This window comes from Dendropsophus ebraccatus, chromosome 4, assembly GCF_027789765.1.
Source record: "Dendropsophus ebraccatus isolate aDenEbr1 chromosome 4, aDenEbr1.pat, whole genome shotgun sequence".
Taxonomy (NCBI): domain Eukaryota; kingdom Metazoa; phylum Chordata; class Amphibia; order Anura; family Hylidae; genus Dendropsophus; species Dendropsophus ebraccatus.
Window position 1 is genome coordinate 98,973,489 of NC_091457.1, and position 19,815 is coordinate 98,993,303.

A 19,815-nucleotide genomic window follows, 5' to 3' on the forward strand; every position below is an offset into this window, starting at 1 on the left:
GGCCAGGGGAAATACCCTTTTGTCCTAAATGACATTCTTTAGCAAACAGTTATTATAAGTACCCTTTAAGTGTAAATGTTTTTATGAATCTTCATCAAATGGGCATGAAGTCATTGCTGTTGCTGAAAGATCGGGTAACTCTAGATATGACCCATGCCAGGTCAGTTTCGTGCATAAGCTCTATTCTGATTCAATTAACTGATGCCAGAATGTTTTATATAATTACTTCTGTTTAAAAGGGAATCTGTCACTAGGTTTATTCTGACTTAAATGAGGGCAGCATAAACTAGTGACAGAAATGGTAAACAGACTGGTGTATTACTTACATTATTCTGTTTAGCCGTTCTTCTAATATGCAGGAGAATAGGATTCTTGCCGCACCCCTCCCCCCTGCTGATTGATAGTTGACTGCCTATACACAGCATGGATAGATAACTGCCAATCAGCAGCTGATGGGTGGAGTTTTTTTGCTTCTTATGAATATCGAGGACTACCTGGCTCATACATATAATGGAGAGGACTACGTATTGTCCATGCTATTCAGGAGGATCTAAAGACACTTAAGGGAGGGATTTATGAAGACCGGTGTACAAGTACGCCGGTCTTATATAAGTCCGCGCCCCCTTTTCCCTGGCAAGATTCACTAAGAGGCGCACGCCTCTTAGTGAATCCGGGCGGACGGGCGCCCGAACCTGCACCCGAGTACTAAATCTACACCTGCCTCCAGCAGGTGTAGATTTGGATCATGATTTACACCTGCGAGCATGCCTAAATCATAAATGTGGCACGGGAGGAGGCCACACCTCAGCACCTTCTCCCTGGCATACGCCTCGGGCAGACGCTTCGTAAATGTCCCCCAAGCTGTCCAGTACTTATCAGCCGTTGTATGTCTTGTAAGAAGTGTTGTATTCTTTTCAGTGTGGCACAGTGCTCTCTGCACGTTGGTCCGCAATTACAGACAGGATTATCAATGTGAGAATAAGTCCTAAGCCTTTTTTTCTGCACAAATGGCCCCTGAATTCTAACATATTTCCCACAGTAATTGGCCCCAATGTTTGTCGCTTGAGCAGGAAATGGTATTTCATAGGATGATCCTTCCTGTCCTGTGGGACTGTAAATGGCATCATGCTACTTTCTGCTATAGGTGGGATGCCAGGGATCCGGGTGCTGGAGAAGCAGGCAGGAGGCGGCAGGTAATGTATTAGCACGGAAGTGGTGGGTTAAGTGGGCAAGGGCTACCAGGGGGAATGAAAATCTGCTGCGAGAATGAAGGTTCATAGGACAGAGCATTGCAGTGGATTTCACATTGTTTGCTGTATGTTTAAAACTGGCATTAGGGTTCAGAAAATTCCACATGCTGCAATACCATGTAGAGTATTTTTTATGTTTAAATTTTTATAAAAGGTTATTTTTAACTTATCTTGGGAGGGTTTTTTTTTTATTTAAGTGACTACAAAAAAGTTTTTAAAATCCCAGTGGAGAATTTTCATGAATGAGTCTCCATTAAGAGTCACTTTGGAAGCCTATGCTTACTCTCCATAACTGCCAAAGAGACCAAATCGGCACCCACAAAAGTTAATTGTGGGATGCTGATCTCACACCCGAGAGGTGTGGAACCTGTCATTTGGACAGTTAAATGCTGCAATTGTTACTGACCCTCTCCATACACCCCTTCCCCTACCTAGCCTGTTAATTAATGTGGGGCAGTGGGAAGGGGTTAAACAAGCACCACACCATTGTGGATATAGTGAGTACTTCACTGGGTTTGTGGTTTCACATTTCACCCTTTGAATCTGGAGTTTACACAATATCCTGTCCCACAGTGGCAAAAATAGCCGCACCCCCTCTCCCCCAAGCACCATGTTTCCTGCCAAGCTGCAAAGGCATCCAATGTGATGACCCAGGATGAGACCCAGGGTGACTGAAATATATCCAAATTCAAAAACATGACCCCAAGGGTGACAGGACAAAGAAGCAGCTGCAGGATGAAACTGTAATGTACAGCACTGACCCATCATCAGACCTATTACAGTGAAAAACTTCATACAGCTCTAAACTCCATAATGGTAACCCATGTATTCTGTGAGACATGGTGGGTCTGCCTTTCCCCAAAGTCCTTGGTCACATGTGTGTTCTACCTGCTGGTTAACACCAGACCATCATGGAGTAAGGAATGGGCAGCAGGGAAGGGGTAAAGTATGTGAAGTTTAGTGGATTTTTCCTCATGAAAGGAAAAGGTGATGATTGAGTTTTAGGAGGGCCAATAGGAGGCTGTATCTGGGGGAGAGGATTCTCCCGCTCTGGGTTAGGTTATCAATTAGTCAGGGAGAAGCCGATGAGGTATTGGTATCTGGGGTAAGACAAATTTGTTTTACCTCAGATACAGGGTTCTGATAGGAGGACATAGCTTGGAGGGTAGGGCAGAGGGTAGGTGATGTAAGTCGTGCAACACAGGAGATCAGAGAAAGGAGGAGTAGCGGCCCTCCCAACTGCCTGTTTTTTGTTCATAGGTCTTTGGTAAGTGGCCTTTGCTTGCAGGTTGGGGTTAAGCAGTTAATAAATACATAAATGGGCTTGCAGTATTTTGTCTTTATCATCATCATCATCATGGTCTGAGCTGTAAAAAGCTAGGCCTATGGTTACTGCCGTTTTTAACAAACAAAATTATTTTAATTTAAAAGAATTTTCAATGAATATAGGCCAAAATGTCTTGTGTCTCTTTATTCCTTAATATTCTAGTCAAGGGGTGTAAGTATGCATTATTACTTTAGACAGCCACAGGACACAGTACAGTTTTCATCACTGCTCTAGCTTATCTGACATCTGATTCTAGCAAAATTACTAACATAGTAACCAATACTAAGTAAAAAAAATAAATAAAATCAAGAAAACATTCCTAATTTACAAGATAGTTTCCATTCACTAACAGCGGGCAAAAAGTTAAAGGATAAATCCATGAAAAAGTCTGAAAGAATGTATACATCACTGTATACATCATCCTAAGCCCCAATGGGGTAGGAGGGTCACTTACCGCAAGAGCAGCAGGTGAAGCAGTTGGTGTGGAATAGGTTCCCCATGGCTTGGCAGGCCTGGCTCGCCCCATATACCCCCTTTCCACATTTGATACAAATACCTGAGAAAAAAGGCAAAAATCATCAGAAACCATAAATATTTGAAGGCAGGGGGTGAATGGGGGAGGGGAAAACATTACAAATATGCATGTTCTCCAGCGAACACTCAGGACAATCAAGTCTGCTCCACATGTAACCAATCTGTAATAACCATTTACACAACATACACTGTAGCTAAAAACACACAATATCATCTCTTCTTACACTCCAGTAGTAATGCACGATACACCGAAATATCGATACTACTATCGATATTTCGGGCAGAAAAAAGGTTCGGTACCAGGATTTCCTGGTATCGATACTTTGTTAAACTGCCTAATAACGCAGCTTAACATAAAGTATGGTGCAGAGAACACGGCCGGCGGCTACCTGAGCGCCAGCCATATTCTCTGTGTACCGCCCCCTGGTGTCCCCTCCTCCGCCCGCGCGCTCTCCGCTCCCGTCGGCGCCAAATTTAAATAGCCGGCACATAGCGATCGCTAGTGCCGGCTATTTTACAGCGCCTCCTGAGGCGCTCCATATGCAGCAGGAGTCTGCTGCATATGGAGCGGCCCCCACTGCTAATGACTGCGGCCCACGACCTTGCGGGCGGCAGTCATTTAACTATTTCCCCCCCACTCAGGACCCACTGCTGCAGCCGGGTCCCCCGCGCCGCACCACCCCCAGGACCTGCCGGTGCAATGCGGTCCCTCGCACCCTCCGGTGTCCACAATCCTGCCCCCCCCCTTCCCTCGGGGTCCTCCGGTACAGTGGCACAGCAACTCCCAGCATACCTTCTTGTGGGGAGTTGTTGTGCACAAGGAGGTATGCTGGGAGTTGTTGTGTCAGGAGGCTGCTAATGCACTACAACTCCCAGCAGCACACCTCCTTGTGCACTACAACTCTCAGCATACCTCCTTGGGCACAAAGGTATGCTGGGGGTTGTAGTGCACAAGGAGGTATGCTGCTGGGAGTTGTGGTGCATTAGCAGCCTCCTGACACAACAACTCCCAGCATACCTCTGTGTCCACTACAACTCCCAGCATACCTTCTTGTGGGGAGTTGCAGTGCACAAGCAGGTATGCTGGGAGTTGTAGTGCACAAGGAGGTATGCTGCTGGGAGTTGTTGTGTTAGGAGGCTGCTAATGCACTACAACTCCCAGCAGCATACCTCCTTGTGCACTACAACCCCCAGCATACCTCTTTGTGCACAATGAGGTATGCTGGGGGTTGTAGTGCACAAGAAGTTGTGCTGCTGGAAGTTGTGTCAAGAGGTTGCTGCTGCACAACTGCAACTCCCAGCATACCTCCTTGTGCACTACAACTCCCAGCATACCTCCTTGTGCACTACAACTCCCAGCACACCTTCTTGTGGGGAGTTGCACACAAGGAGGAATTCTGGGGATTTGTAGTGCACAAGGAGGTATGCTGAGGGTTGTAGTGCACAAGGAGGTATGCTGGGAGTTGCAGTTGTGCAGCAGCAGCCTCCCGACAAAACATCCCAGCATACCTCTTTGTGTACTACAACTCCCAGCATACCTCCTTATGCACCACAACTCCCAGCATACCCACTTGTGCACTACAAATCACCACAAGAAGGTATGCTGGGAGTTGTAGTGCATAAGAAGGTATACTGGGAGTTGTGCACAGGGAGGTATGCTGCGGGGTAGAGAGGAATTAAAAAGTGTTTAAAAAAAGTTTAAATTAAAAAAACAATCATAATAAAGGTTCTAATAATCCCTCTTCCCTTTTTTTCAAAAAAAATATATTATATTTGTATTTTTACATATTTTTTTTCCTAACTTTATTTAGTATCGAATTAGTATAGAGTATCGAAATAAGAAAGCTGGTATTGGTATTGAACTCAAAATTCTGGTATCGTGACATCCCTACACTCCAGTCACAGTTCTGTTGTCACATCCAGAGCTGAAATCAGAATTCTAATGTTATATCTTGTCTTATACTCCGGTCACATCCAGAGCTGCAGTCAACTTGTTGTTCTCACAGCAACTAGATCATGGTGTTGCCACATCAGGGAAGAAGTCCTCAATCTATCACAATGGGCACCATTTAAAAATCAAAGTGCCTCTCTTCAAAAACAGTGACACACCAGTCATCGGTTATGTATGGTATTACAAATTGACTCTCTTTACTTCAATAAAATTCTGCTACAATACCACACACAAACGGAGGACATGAGTGCTACAGTGGTTTTCTGATCCCAGATCACCACTTCAACTGATAGCGGTCACCACCTGTGTACACTCAGTAAAATCTGTCAAAATGATCACTGCCTCTCCTTGTTGCCCTGCTCCTTTAAATTAGGCTCTGGGATTTGTTTTCCTACATAAAATAAAAAAAAAAAAAAGCATGATGTCACAAGAAACAAAAACCCGGTGAAGATGTTGAGGCCACGGCGTCAGATGTGTATTTGCTTGTCTTGGAATGTAATTATGGAAAAATGTGGGCGGTGGGGTGGAGACTGGCAATGGGGCAAACGGGTTTGGGAAAATATTTTTGCAAAGCAAACATTAACCCTTTACTGCTTTTCTTACGGTGGGAGGGGGATGGGGCTGGCCCTGTTCATACACATGCAGATTCTGACGATAGCCACCAAATTAGGGTCAATGCCTCGTGCTGTTGATACGGCCATATAGCAATGTCCACTTCATATCGCAAGGAGGCTACAAGCTTCCAATATCTTTGAAAAATGAAGGGCATGTTTTTATGCTTCTGGTCACTGACTGTCCACCCACAATCATTAGATGTCCCTGGGTTACATTTTGCTTGAGGTGAGAAATCCCAAGACACCAGTGCAGGATGTCACTCCATAGATGGTGCTGCTGGGTGAGCGTGAGAACCTTTAAGGAGAAATAAGACATTTTAGGATAAAGCTGCCACACATGGGAAAAAGAGGCATGACCAGCCATTTCCCACAATGCGAACAATCTTCCTCATATAAAAAGGTCAATGGTCTTAAAGGGGAACTCCATGAAAAATAAAAAGAGGATTGCAGAGTCTGGCTGCTGGGACCTTTAGAGATTAGCAATGACTTGCAGTGGAACCTGTTAACAAGCTTTCTATATTCCTGCAGCACCTCTACAGGGACGAGACTTGAACATTTCACCACTGATCCTTGGTAGTGAGGCCCTTGTTACTTGATCGCCATATTGTCTGGCAGCACAGAATGGGTTAACGTGCGGCGGGCCGGGGGATAATGAGCGCTTGTTGGTGATCTCTCTGCCCGCTGGAATGTCTGCAGTAACTTGGCAGGAAGCAAACGCTCAATGTACACAGCAAACAGTCACGTTGTGTTCCTGTGCAGCATTTCCGGAGAGCGTGAGATGATGGTTTAGCACTGTGTCAGCTTCACAGCTTCCTGTGTCAGGCCAGCAATCTATAGATGTAGTGACAGTGAGGACAGAGGCGATCATCCGCAAAGTCCTCCTCCCCTTAATCTAAAGACAGTGGGACAGCAAGAAGTGAGTGACCATCTGCAAAACATCCCCACTCATCTACAGATGTGATGGTGAGGATGTGAGTGACCCCAGAGGGCCCCCCCAGCTCACCCAACTTCTATCTACAGACATAGGGAAAACAAGAAGCGTTAATAACTGAGCGTAGAGCATTCCCTCAGCTCCAGCAATCTAAAGTGACATCGCGGACATAAGTGACTATTCATGGAGCACCCATCCACAGGCACAGTGGCAGTGAGAATAAGAAGGACCATCTACAGAGCATCAAGTCCACCCACTGGTGATCTACAGACATAGGCTAGGATGTGACTGAGCATCTGGAGAGTGTTACTTCATGGCAATGTATAGACACAAAAACGATAAAACTGCGGCACACCAGTCTTGCGGTGAAAAGTTGTGGATAGTTTATTCCATAAAGAAAAAAACACTCAATGTATAGACACAGTGACAGCGAAGACGTAAGTGACCATCCATACAGTCAAGAGAGTCAGAATCGCTGCACTAGAGAGCTGGGAACATGAAGGAGCCGTGATATAGCCAACAATTAAAGGCTGGGCATCCCTATGGAAACGGAACACTATACTTGTATAATAAAACGTTCTGGTCCTCAGTGGTGCAGCATTAGTTGGGACATGCTTATCCACCTCCAGAACTAAAAACCTGTATAGACCCATAATGTGGCCCCTTGGGTCAGGGGCCATAGACAAAGATATTTCCAAGCTGCAACGTTAACCATACGTAATAGAGGGAAAACAAGCTGATTGGTGGAGGTCCGACTACTGAAAACAGGAGGATAATGTGGACTAACCCTTTAATAGATAAAACATCTGTCTCATGACTGATCAAATAAATGAAAATATAAAAAGTGTTAGAGCTAGTGGAGATAATAAATTTAGCTCATCTTGTGAACTCTTGACTTTTGGCATAATGTTCAAGCCGCAGGGCCACTGGAGGCCACACCCCTAAACTAAACCACACCCACTTTAAGTGTGTTGTGGGTGCTGCAGATACATTCTCACAAAAACCAATGCTTTGGCATGATGGGAATTGTAGTTGTGCAACAGCTGGGGGACGGGCAGGTTCCCCATTAATGCCTTACATCATCACCCTAATCTGCCCTTTTGACGTGAGTAGTGAAGATACGTTTCCTGTTCTTTTGACACTATTTCTATGTCACTTGTTAAATAACAAAGCAAAGCCTGTAGTTCTTAAAGGGGTTATCCAGAGAGCAGCTGAGGTTCTACCTGCATTGCCTTTCTCCCTCTTGCAGTCTTGGAAGGCATTTGGAAAAAAGGGAGCGGGTGCATGTTGTATTGGACAATAGGTCTAATACTTGTCTCATGTCGCAGTGACCATCAGGCAGCTACTGTACATAAACTGCAACAGGCGCCTGCTATTGTCTCGGAAGATACCTACCGTCCAGAGGGAAGAGGTGCAGCGCAGAACAGTCCTTTTCTGCTGTCTGGATAGCCCTCTATAAGAGCAGTAATAACCTATCACCCCACATATAATAACATTCCCTGTTATCAACCACAGTGTATTCCCCATGTACAAACTAAATCCCAAGATCTGGACAGTGAGACACTGCATCCTCTACAGGTCATCCCTTATGGGTTAGCATAACTGAGCCACACGATTACAAAGTCAGATTTGGCCACTAAAGACTGAAAGGCCTGAGGGAAACAAGAAACCAGCCATCTCCATGGTTAGGGGGTTACCCGCCACAGAAACAGTATGGGGAGGAAGGGGGTCGCATGCAAACACAACCAGCAGCGCCAGCAGCACAGACATGAAAAATCTCAAGGTCGCGAGCGGAACGTCAGCTTCAAAGAAAGACATGTCCCAGCCTGATACAAGGCGCGCTGTGTCTGCCGTGTTTATTCTTGGAGGAATCCACCTAATTTCAGTCCTGTGACTCCAGACGTGAGGCGTAATGACGGCTTTCTGCAGGATAAATGAGGCTTTGTGGCTCCGCAATTACAGGCAGCAGCTCCAGCCTCCTGTCCCCGCTGGTAATGCACCACAAACCAATATTCCATTCTAAGTACGGCCTGGATAATTACAGTGGAGACCAGATCCAGACTGGCCACAGGTGGCGCTGCAATGGGTAACCCAATGCTAGGGTTACTTCTGCCCTCAAACTCTGGATGTAGAGTATATATTAAACTTCTATTCTCAGAGGCATCGAGGGCAACAATAAACTGTCTAAAAGGTACATTCACACGTACTGGATCTGCTGCGGATTTGATGCAGTAAAGGATTTTCTAGGAAAAACTACAGTACACCAAGACCAGAACTGGAAGCAGGTGTATCCAATTCCTGTGTAGCTGCAATGCTAAGGTACTGCAGCCACAGCTCCTATTCCCTTCAATAGTCATATCCCAGCATTGTCGCTAAAAAAGGAACAGAACCAACTACTGCTTTGATCTTGGTGTACTGTGGGCTATAGCAGCAAAGACTGTTTTACAACTACACCGTTTTTATTACCACCACCACCAATGAGCTACAACTAAACACAGGGCAGCGGGTCACCTCAGATTTCTGCTTCATACTATTTTTGATAAATGATTTGTAAGAAGCTGCAGCGCTATCCCTACAGTCAGTCAATGGTGTTTAGTATGCTGGATTTGTCCACAAGCTGAGAGTTGTAGTCTCACAACAGCTGGAGAGTCACAGGCTGATGGGCACAGCCTATCACCCAATATGCTCATCATACAGAGGGGAGACACAAACAACCTAAATCTCAGCCCCCTCCCCCGCAATACCAGCATCCGGTTAGCTCTCTAAGAAACGATGAGATGCTAATCCCATCAGTTTAAGATGAATTCTAGGAATTCCTGGACTTTGTGTCAATGCCACAGGTGTTAGTGAGAAGAAAGACACCTCAGTGGTGAGCAACAAAGCGAGAGCAGCCAACAAAGACCCAAGAGCCACCACTTCTGCTGGGAACTGCTGGGGCTTACAGGACAATGGAGGGGGAGACACTGGAGCCCTGGGTAACACATCACCACCACTATCATGACCCCATCACACAGCTCACTGTGAGGTCGCATCTCAGGACACCCTTATACTGGCGTGTGACTGCTCTATGCTGGGCCAAAAACACATCAAATATCTGGAAGTATAAATGGCACACAAACGTCCGACTTCTAAATCCTCTGGTCACCATGCACTTTAAATGTTTGGGGTTTTTTTTCCCTACGGCTGAGAGCAATATCTTCCACACCTAAAACCACCAAGCTCCACTGCCAGTTGTGACTCATCATACACTATATCACACGTCACACAAATTGCGCCACACTTGCTGATGCCGCACTGAGTCACGTAGAAGCCAGGATCTGAGCATGATGAAAAACACAGAAAACCACGTAAATCACTGTATAATGGCCAGTTTGTATTTCTATTTCTCGCCATTTTCAAGATCTCTAGAGGCTGCAAACACCTCCTGAAGTCCTAACATATAAGTGCCATCTATGGGAAATCTACAGCTCAGACCTGTCTCCAGTCCTGATCATTACTTACAATGTGTCAAAGCTGGAAAAATGGATCAGTCCAGAATGTTTCCCTCACAGACGCTTGGTTGTCTACAACAGGGGGCAATTGTAACAAACCCTGTAAGAAGTATTGGCTCAGCACATGAATTGGGAATCTAGAGAATCTAATGGTCCTTATACACGGAGCGATTATGCGCCCAATCGATCGTTTAACGATTTTGAAGCACAGATTTGGTTTTTATAATAATCAGTGTTTAGGTGGAAAGATAAATCGTTTGAAAAATCATTATTGCGATTGCTTAAAATCGCTTAAGCCCATCTCATACATGGGGTAAATCTTTGAAAGACTGTTTAGACGAAGCGATCTGCGAATTTTCAGCGAACGACCAACAACGGTTTGAGAACATGTTGAAAGATAATGATGAACAATTTCTCACTCATCGCTTGATCGTATGCTGTGTTTACCCGAGAAGATTATGGCTCAAATGCGATCGTTATCACGAATTGTTCACCAATAATGGCTTAGTCTACCCGCACCATTAGAGAATAAGAATGTCCCCAGTAAATAAGCAGAGATCTTGGCAATAATCAGGAATTAAAACAAAGTATATAAAAAGTTGCAAACCTCATGATACACTGATGTATATATTATATACAGTTCTGAGTGCACTAGTTTGCTTAGACCGTCACAATGATTAACATATGAGCAATACCTAGAGACAGGCTGGGCTAAGGCGGTGATGTCTGCCAACCACAGTTATGGGAAGAGGATAGGCACTGGAAGCGGAGCCATCCTCCAGGCTGCAGCCATGCAGGGGTTAATACGGTGGCCACAGCGGCTGGAATGCGCTCACTGAGGTTTTTTCGCTGGAGCAGAGAATGTGGAATCTTTGTGTTTGCCTCCAGCCTGGCGGAGAGCGCTCAATCCCCCATTGTAGACAGATCTCATCCTCTGACCTCAAACAGCAGCACAGGAATTCCAGAAAACAACAAGTATACAAGAAGCGCTTTACCAGACAGCTCCAAAACCAGCATGACCCCCAACACATGTTATTACTGATAGTGTAACCAGGTAGAAAATAGCAGAGCAGCAAAGTGCTCTCTCCTGTAAAGTAGTTCCTATGGTTGGCAGGATCCTCTCCTGTAAAGGAAGATATAAATAGCTGGATCTCAGCTATCCATAGAATGGCTAATCACTGGGGTCCGACTGCCGCCAGCCCACTGACTTTGAGCACGGGGGAAGTAATTGTCCCTGCAATGAATGGCGCGCTTACCATGCTTGTGCAGCCAACTCTCCATTTATTCTCTATGGGGCTGCCGAGCACCCAATGAGGAAATGTTTGGCCGCCCCATACAGAATAAATGGAGCACAAGCCACTCAGTTTACTGTGGGGATAACTTTGTCCCAGTTCTCGGGATCAGTGGGGTCCCTGGTGGCTGGACCTCGAAATGGGAATGCCCCAACACTGTCATTAACATAAAAGATCTTATGGCCAGTGGGGTTCTCTCTTCTGTACAGTGTGGGTTCTTATGGTCTGTGGTGGTCCCCTCTTCTGTACCGTGTAGGTTCTTATGGTCAGTGGTGGTCCTCTCTTCTGTAGAGTGCCATCTCTTATGGTCAGTATGGGTTTCTTTCTCCTGTACAGTGTAGGCTCTTATGGTCAGTGATGAGTGTGAGCTCCTATGGGCATGGACCTCCTGACGAGTGTGAGCTCCTATGGGCATGGACCTCCTGACGAGTGTGAGCTCCTATGGGCATGGACCTCCTGACGAGTGTGAGCTCCTATGGGCATGGACCTCCTGACGAGTGTGAGCTCCTATGGGCATGGACCTCCTGACAAGTGTGAGCTCCTATGGGCATGGACCTCCTGACGAGTGTGAGCTACTATGGGCATGGACCTCCTGACGAGTGTGAGCTCCTATGGGCATGGACCTCCACTCACTGTTCCCATGCACAGCACTCTGCAACATCTAATATGCACAAGCCTGAAAGACAGAAATGGCTGCACATTGCACCCATGGTTGACACGAAAGCTTGTTCAGCTACATTAAAAACCATTATCAGAAGTTAGTATATAATTTGATCAAACCATATTGCCTCATATACCACGTGCAAATCTTCTGATACAAAAGTCCCCTTATACTGAGCAATGTCTAATATTCCTTTTTGACAGGGAACAGTACACAGTCCAAGCCGCCTGACACTATACTGGTAGGATGTTCATATTGTAAACCCCATTAACACCTCGCAATAACTATCACAGATGGCTGTACAATAATCAGACTACAGGGAGCAGTGATGGAGTGTTCATTTGTCCTTGACTTGAGAAAATACTTGCAAAAACCAAACTTAGCCAGTGACATGTGAATGGATCCAAATGATCAATTATGTGAAAGTGACAAGAGCTTAAGATAAAGCCTGGCGTACAAGGTCACACATGCCAACCCCCAGAAACTCTATACACTTCATATACTCCAGTGCCCATAGGCTACTATTCCCACATAAACGCTACGTCCTCACACATGTCTGGAATCAGATGCTCCGTTATCACACACATCAGTCTGTTCCTGGGTGCTGGGTCTACAAGCATTCATGCCTAAATGAAATTATGAAATTAGATGCTCCGCTCTCGTGCTCACACCCATCCACACTGTCCTAATGCATGCAGGTTTGCCTGAACTCAGATACTGCATGCTCACGTATGCACGTGGTCCAAATGCTCCATTCACACGTACACATTTCCATCCCCTGACCCTCTGTTCGTAAAATGTCTGTCCCTGGACCCTTTACACCCCTGGGTCCCAGGACCATCCTCCTTTATGGGCAGCTCCAGCGTCATGCGCACCCATGCCTGTCCAAATCCAGATGGTCCATTCTCATACATGCTTAACAGAACCCAAATCCTGCATCCTCAAGCATGCACCCCTGCCTGTCTGAGCCTGCCCTCACCTATGCCTCTCCATCCAAACTCAAATACTCCATCTTCATGCATGCCGGCACGTCTCTCCTTCCAAACTTATATGCTCCTTTCTCATGCATGCAGTTCTGTCTGAACTTGAGGCCCTCAGTCCTTACGCACGCCTGGACATCTGAACCTAGACTATCCATCCTCACCACCCTGTCTGAATCCAGACACCCTGTCCTCACATGCACTCCTCTATGACCACACATGCACACCCATCTGTCCATAAAAGCTTTGCCCTCATGCGTTTGTCTGAACCTGGACCCTCTATTTGTGACAGCATGCCCATCTAAACCTCTACAATCCAATACAATTAGTGTAGAAAAACAGTTTTCTACTTAAAAAAAAATATATATATATTTTTTAAATTGATGTTTCTCCCAGTTGAGTTGATACCTTTTATTGACATACTAAAAAGATGATGACAAAATGTGAGCCCTTGAGGTTACAGTCCTAGTCTTTCCACCAGACATGGGGTAACGCATCACTAAAGAACCACATTTATTTAGCAGGATTTGACTGCAGTGTTTTTTTGTTTGTTTGGTCAGATCCTGCTAAATAGATGGAATCTGCAATGGAGCCCCCTGTAAGACTGCCAATGAAAACGTGAAATCAGCCTCAGGTATGTTGTCAAGCATGCAAACTAGTCCCTGGACTTGGCATCATAGGGCACACACAGCCCTGGGTCCCCCGGACCTTCTGTCTTCCTTTGTGCACACAACTGGGTCCCCCATACATTCCCTCCTCATGTACACACACCTGGGTCCCACACACACACACACACACACACACACACACACACACACCTGTGTCCCAGTGCACACACACACACACACACACCTGTGTCCCAGTGCACACACACACACACCTGTGTCCCAGTGCACACACACACACACACACACCTGTGTCCCAGTGCACACACACACACACACCTGTGTCCCAGTGCACACACACACACACACACACACCTGTGTCCCAGTGCACACACACACACACACACACACCTGTGTCCCAGTGCACACACACACACACACACACACCTGTGTCCCAGTGCACACACACACACACACACACACCTGTGTCCCAGTGCACACACACACACACACACACACACACCTGTGTCCCAGTGCACACACACACACACACACACACACCTGTGTCCCAGTGCACACACACACACACACACACACACCTGTGTCCCAGTGCACACACACACACACACACACCTGTGTCCCAGTGCACACACACACACACACACACACACCTGTGTCCCAGTGCACACACACACACACACACACACCTGTGTCCCAGTGCACACACACACACACACACCTGTGTCCCAGTGCACACACACACACACACACACACCTGTGTCCCAGTGCACACACACACACACCTGTGTCCCAGTGCACACACACACACACACCTGTGTCCCAGTGCACACACACACACACACCTGTGTCCCAGTGCACACACACCTGTGTCCCAGTGCACACACACACACACACACCTGTGTCCCAGTGCACACACACACACACACACACACCTGTGTCCCAGTGCACACACACACCTGTGTCCCAGTGCACACCCCGGGCTCCCCTTACCGAAGTACTCCTTCTTCATGTGCATCTCCAGCTCCTTCTCCAGCTCCAGGGTGAGCGCTTCCAGCCTCTTCTCCGCCTGGCTGGGGCCGCTCTCCTTGGATGGGGTAACCTGGTAGGGCAGCTTGAACCTGTGCAGGGTGGCGGAGCCCTTGGCCGAGCTGTAGCCGTAGGAGGCGGTCGCGGCCTCGGTGGTGTGCTGCTGTTCGTGCCTGGGGGGAGACTGTGCCAGCAGCTTGTAGTGGCCCACTTCCCCGACTTCCTGCGGCAGGGCCTCTTCCTGCAGCCCCGGCCCCAGCATGGAGGAGCGGGGGGAGGGTCCGGGCACGTCGGGATAAGCCCCCATGGACCCGCGGGAGCTCCGGGAGCTGCGGGAACTGTGGCTGGAGATGCTGGAGCGGGGGCTGACCAGGGTGGCGGCGCGGCCGTCCTGCAGGCACAGGCTGGAGCGGGGGCTGATCACCGCGCCGTGCCCGCCGTCCGCCTCGGGGTTGCCGGTGGAGTAGCTGGAGCGGGGGCTGACGTGCCGCTGGTCGTAGCCCATGCTGATGCCGCTGGTGCGGTTGCTGCTCGGCTTGGAGCCGCAGTCGTTGAGGCTGGCCCGGGGACTCGAGTGCTTGCTGGTGTCGCTGGCCGTGCTGGCGTAGCTGGAGCGGGGGCTCAGCGTCTCGTACTGGCCCAGGCTGGAGCGGGGACTCGGCACCACCAGGCTGGAGCGGGGGCTGGAGAACTTGCCGAGCTCGGGGCAGGGGGGCGCTGTGCTGGACCTGGGGCTCCCGCTCCCCCCGGGGTACATACCGGGCCGGCCCGAGTAGCAGGGCAGCGCCACCTCCGCCTCCTGGCGGCTCAGGGGCCCCGGCTGCGCGGGGTACGTCTTGTACGGGTCCGAGGGGCAGTGCGGCACGTAGTGCAGGAGGCCGCCGCTGTTGCTTCCGCCGTTCAGCCTCCGAGGCCGGCTCTCCTCCAGGCACAGCTCCTCCATCAGCCGGCCCACGTCCTCCTCCATGTACTGCTCCATGCTGCTGAGGGGGCCCCCGGCGGAGCGGACACTGGTACGGCTGCTGGCCGGGGGGGAAGCTTCATTCCAGCCCTGGCTGCACGGTTCGGGGCTACGGGGGGCGGTTAGGGCCCCGCCAGGCGGAGGAGAGGGCAGGGGGGCGGGCGGACTCTTTTACTGCTGCCGCCGCCGCTTCTCTTACTTCTGTGTCTTCTGCTCCCGGACAGGAATGCGCGGAGGAGGACGGCGGTGCTGAGGCTGCAAGGAATGTGCTGCGGACGCACAATGCCCGTCAGGATCACTGCGCTCCATACAAGAACCGAGCGCGACACCCCCTCCGCATAATGTACCCCGCTGTATACCCGTGTAACTGCCCCCTTTGTGATAAATGCCCCTGGTTAACTACTGCCGCCTTTGTAAAAATGAGTCCTCTATAATTACTGCTCCCTATGCAATAACTAAACATGTATAACAAATGCTCCCTTTGTGATAACTGCCCCTGTATAATACCCGCTATTACCTACCTGCCCCTGTGTAATAACTGTCCCTGTATAATACCTGCAATTACATAACTGCCCCTGTATAATACCAGCTCTTACCTACCTGCTATTACCTACCTGCCACTGTACAATACCTGCTATCACCTACCTGCCACTGTGTAATAACTGTCCCTGTATAATACCTGCAATTACCTACCTGCCCCTGTGTAATATCCGCTATCACCTACCTGCCCCTGTGTCATAACTGCCCCTGTATAATACCAGCTCTTACCTACCTGCCACTGTACAATACCTGCTATCACCTACCTGCCCCTGTGTAATAACTGTCCCTGTATATTACCTGCTATCACCTACCTGCTCGTGTAATAACTGTCCCTGTATATTACCTGCTATCACCTACCTGCCCCTGTGTAATAACTGTCCCTGTAAATTACCTGCTATCACCTACCTGCCCCTGTGTAATAACTGTCCCTGTATATTACCTGCTATCACCTAACTGCCACTGTGTAATAACTGCCCCTGTATAATACCAGCTCTTACCTACCTGCTATTACCTACCTGCCACTGTACATTACCTGCTATCACCTACCTGCCCCTGTGTAATAACTGTCCCTGTATAATACCTGCAATTACCTACCGGCCCCTGTGTAATATCCGCTATCACCTACCTGCCCCTGTGTCATAACTGCCCCTGTATAATACCAGCTCTTACCTACCTGCCACTGTACAATACCTGCTATCACCTACCTGCCCCTGTGTAATAACTGTCCCTGTATATTACCTGCTATCACCTACCTGCTCGTGTAATAACTGTCCCTGTATATTACCTGCTATCACCTACCTGCCCCTGTGTAATAACTGTCCCTGTAAATTACCTGCTATCACCTACCTGCCCCTGTGTAATAACTGTCCCTGTATATTACCTGCTATCACCTAACTGCCACTGTGTAATAACTGCCCCTGTATAATACCAGCTCTTACCTACCTGCTATTACCTACCTGCCACTGTACATTACCTGCTATCACCTACCTGCCCCTGTGTAATAACTGTCCCTGTATAATACCTGCAATTACCTACCTGCCCCTGTGTAATATCCGCTATCACCTACCTGCCCCTGTGTCATAACTGCCCCTGTATAATACCAGCTCTTACCTACCTGCTATTACCTACCTGCCACTGTACAATACCTGCTATTACCTACCTGCCACTGTGTCATAACTGCCCCTGTATAATACCAGCTCTTACCTACCTGCTATTACCTACCTGCCACTGTACAATACCTGCTATCACCTACCTGCCCCTGTGTAATAACTGTCCCTGTATATTACCTGCTATCACCTACCTGCCCGTGTAATAACTGTCCCTGTATATTACCTGCTATCACCTACCTGCCCCTGTGTAATAACTGTCCCTGTATATTACCTGCTATCACCTACCTGCCCCTGTGTAATAACTGTCCCTGTACATTACCTGCTATCACCTACCTGCCCCTGTGTAATAACTGTCCCTGTATAATACCTGCAATTACCTACCTTCCCCTGTGTAATATCCGCTATCACCTACCTGCCCCTGTGTCATAACTGCCCCTGTATAATACCAGCTCTTACCTACCTGCTATTACCTACCTGCCACTGTACAATACCTGCTATTACCTACCTGCCACTGTGTCATAACTGCCCCTGTATAATACCAGCTCTTACCTACCTGCTATTACCTACCTGCCACTGTACAATACCTGCTATCACCTACCTGCCCCTGTGTAATAACTGTCCCTGTATATTACCTGCTATCACCTACCTGCCCGTGTAATAACTGTCCCTGTATATTACCTGCTATCACCTACCTGCCCCTGTGTAATAACTGTCCCTGTATATTACCTGCTATCACCTACCTGCCCCTGTGTAATAACTGTCCCTGTATATTACCTGCTATCACCTACCTGCCCCTGTGTAATAACTGTCCCTGTATATTACCTGCTATCACCTAACTGCCACTGTGTAATAACTGCCCCTGTATAATACCAGCTCTTACCTACCTGCTATTACCTACCTGCCACTGTACATTACCTGCTATCACCTACCTGCCCCTGTGTAATAACTGTCCCTGTATAATACCTGCAATTACCTACCTGCCCCTGTGTAATATCCGCTATCACCTACCTGCCCCTGTGTCATAACTGCCCCTGTATAATACCAGCTCTTACCTACCTGCTATTACCTACCTGCCACTGTACAATACCTGCTATTACCTACCTGCCACTGTACAATACCTGCTATTACCTACCTGCCACTGTGTCATAACTGCCCCTGTATAATACCAGCTCTTACCTACCTGCTATTACCTACCTGCCACTGTACAATACCTGCTATCACCTACCTGCCCCTGTGTAATAACTGTCCCTGTATATTACCTGCTATCACCTACCTGCCCGTGTAATAACTGTCCCTGTATATTACCTGCTATCACCTACCTGCCCCTTTGTAATAACTGTCCCTGTATATTACCTGCTATCACCTACCTGCCCCTGTGTAATAACTGTCCCTGTATATTACCTGCTATTACCTACCTGCCCCTGGGTAATAACTGTCCCTGTATATTACCTGCTATCACCTACCTGCCCATGTGTCATAACTGCCCCTGTATAATACCTGCTATTACCTACCTGCTATCACCTACCTGCCCCTGTGTCATAACTGCCCCTGTATAATACCAGCTCTTACCTACCTGCTATTACCTACCTGCCACTGTACAATACCTGCTATTACCTACCTGCCACTGTGTCATAACTGCCCCTGTATAATACCTGCTATTACCTACCTGCTATTACCTACCTGCCACTTTGTCATAACTGCCCCTGTATAATACCTGCTATTATCTACCTGCTTCTGTGTAATAACTGCCCCTGTATAATACCTGCTATTAACTACCTGTTATTACCTACCTGCCCCTGTGTAATTACTGCCCCTGTATAATACCCGCTATTACCTACCTGCCCCTGTATAATACCCACTATTACCTACCTGCCCCTGTGTAATACCTGCTACTACCTACCTGCCCCTGTCATAACTGCCCCTGTATAATACCCGATATTACCTACCTGCCACTGTGTAATACCTGCTATTACCTACCTGCCCCTGAGTAGTAACTGCCCCTGTATAATACCTGCTATTACCTACCTGCCCCTGTGTAAGAGGCCCTTTATAACAACTAATCTGCATAACTGCCCCTCTGTAGTAATGTCCTCTGTATTACACACACACACACACACACATATATATATTATATATATATATATATATATATATATATATATATATGTATATATATATACAGTATATATATATATGCCCGAGCATAATGCCGTTCTGTAACTCCTGTAGAAGAACAGCCCTTATATACCAGAGGCTGCTCTAATTGTACCACTGTGCCAGACATCATAGGAAGGAAGAAGGGATATGCAAAGTAGCTTTCACAGAAAACAATTGGCAGCACCTCTATGCCTCTGTTCACACTGCAGGTTCCACGCTGTTGAATGTGTGTGTCTGTGTGTGAGCGGGGGGCTACCTCCTTTTGGCTTGCGCTCCACCTATGTCCCAAGGGTGCTATAAAAAGAGATCATTTGTATCCTTTCTGCCCAGTTGTAGGCTTTTTCATCCCAGGAGAGGCCATTGCT

The 19,815-nt window shown here is 47.7% G+C and overlaps 1 protein-coding gene across 1 annotated transcript in view; it reads right to left on the reverse strand.

The window, feature by feature from the left end:
* LOC138788465 (Wilms tumor protein 1-interacting protein homolog) overlaps positions 1–15,887 on the reverse strand; it is a 39,338-nt gene extending 23,451 nt beyond the window's left edge. The window contains exons 1-2 of the mRNA XM_069966341.1: positions 14,648–15,887; positions 3,032–3,133 (exon numbers count right to left, since the gene is read on the reverse strand). Of these exons, the coding sequence (XP_069822442.1) occupies positions 3,032–3,133; positions 14,648–15,662 (1,117 nt within the window). The 5' untranslated portion in view covers positions 15,663–15,887. The remainder of the gene's footprint in view (positions 1–3,031; positions 3,134–14,647) is intronic.
* Positions 15,888–19,815: the final 3,928 nt, after the last annotated feature.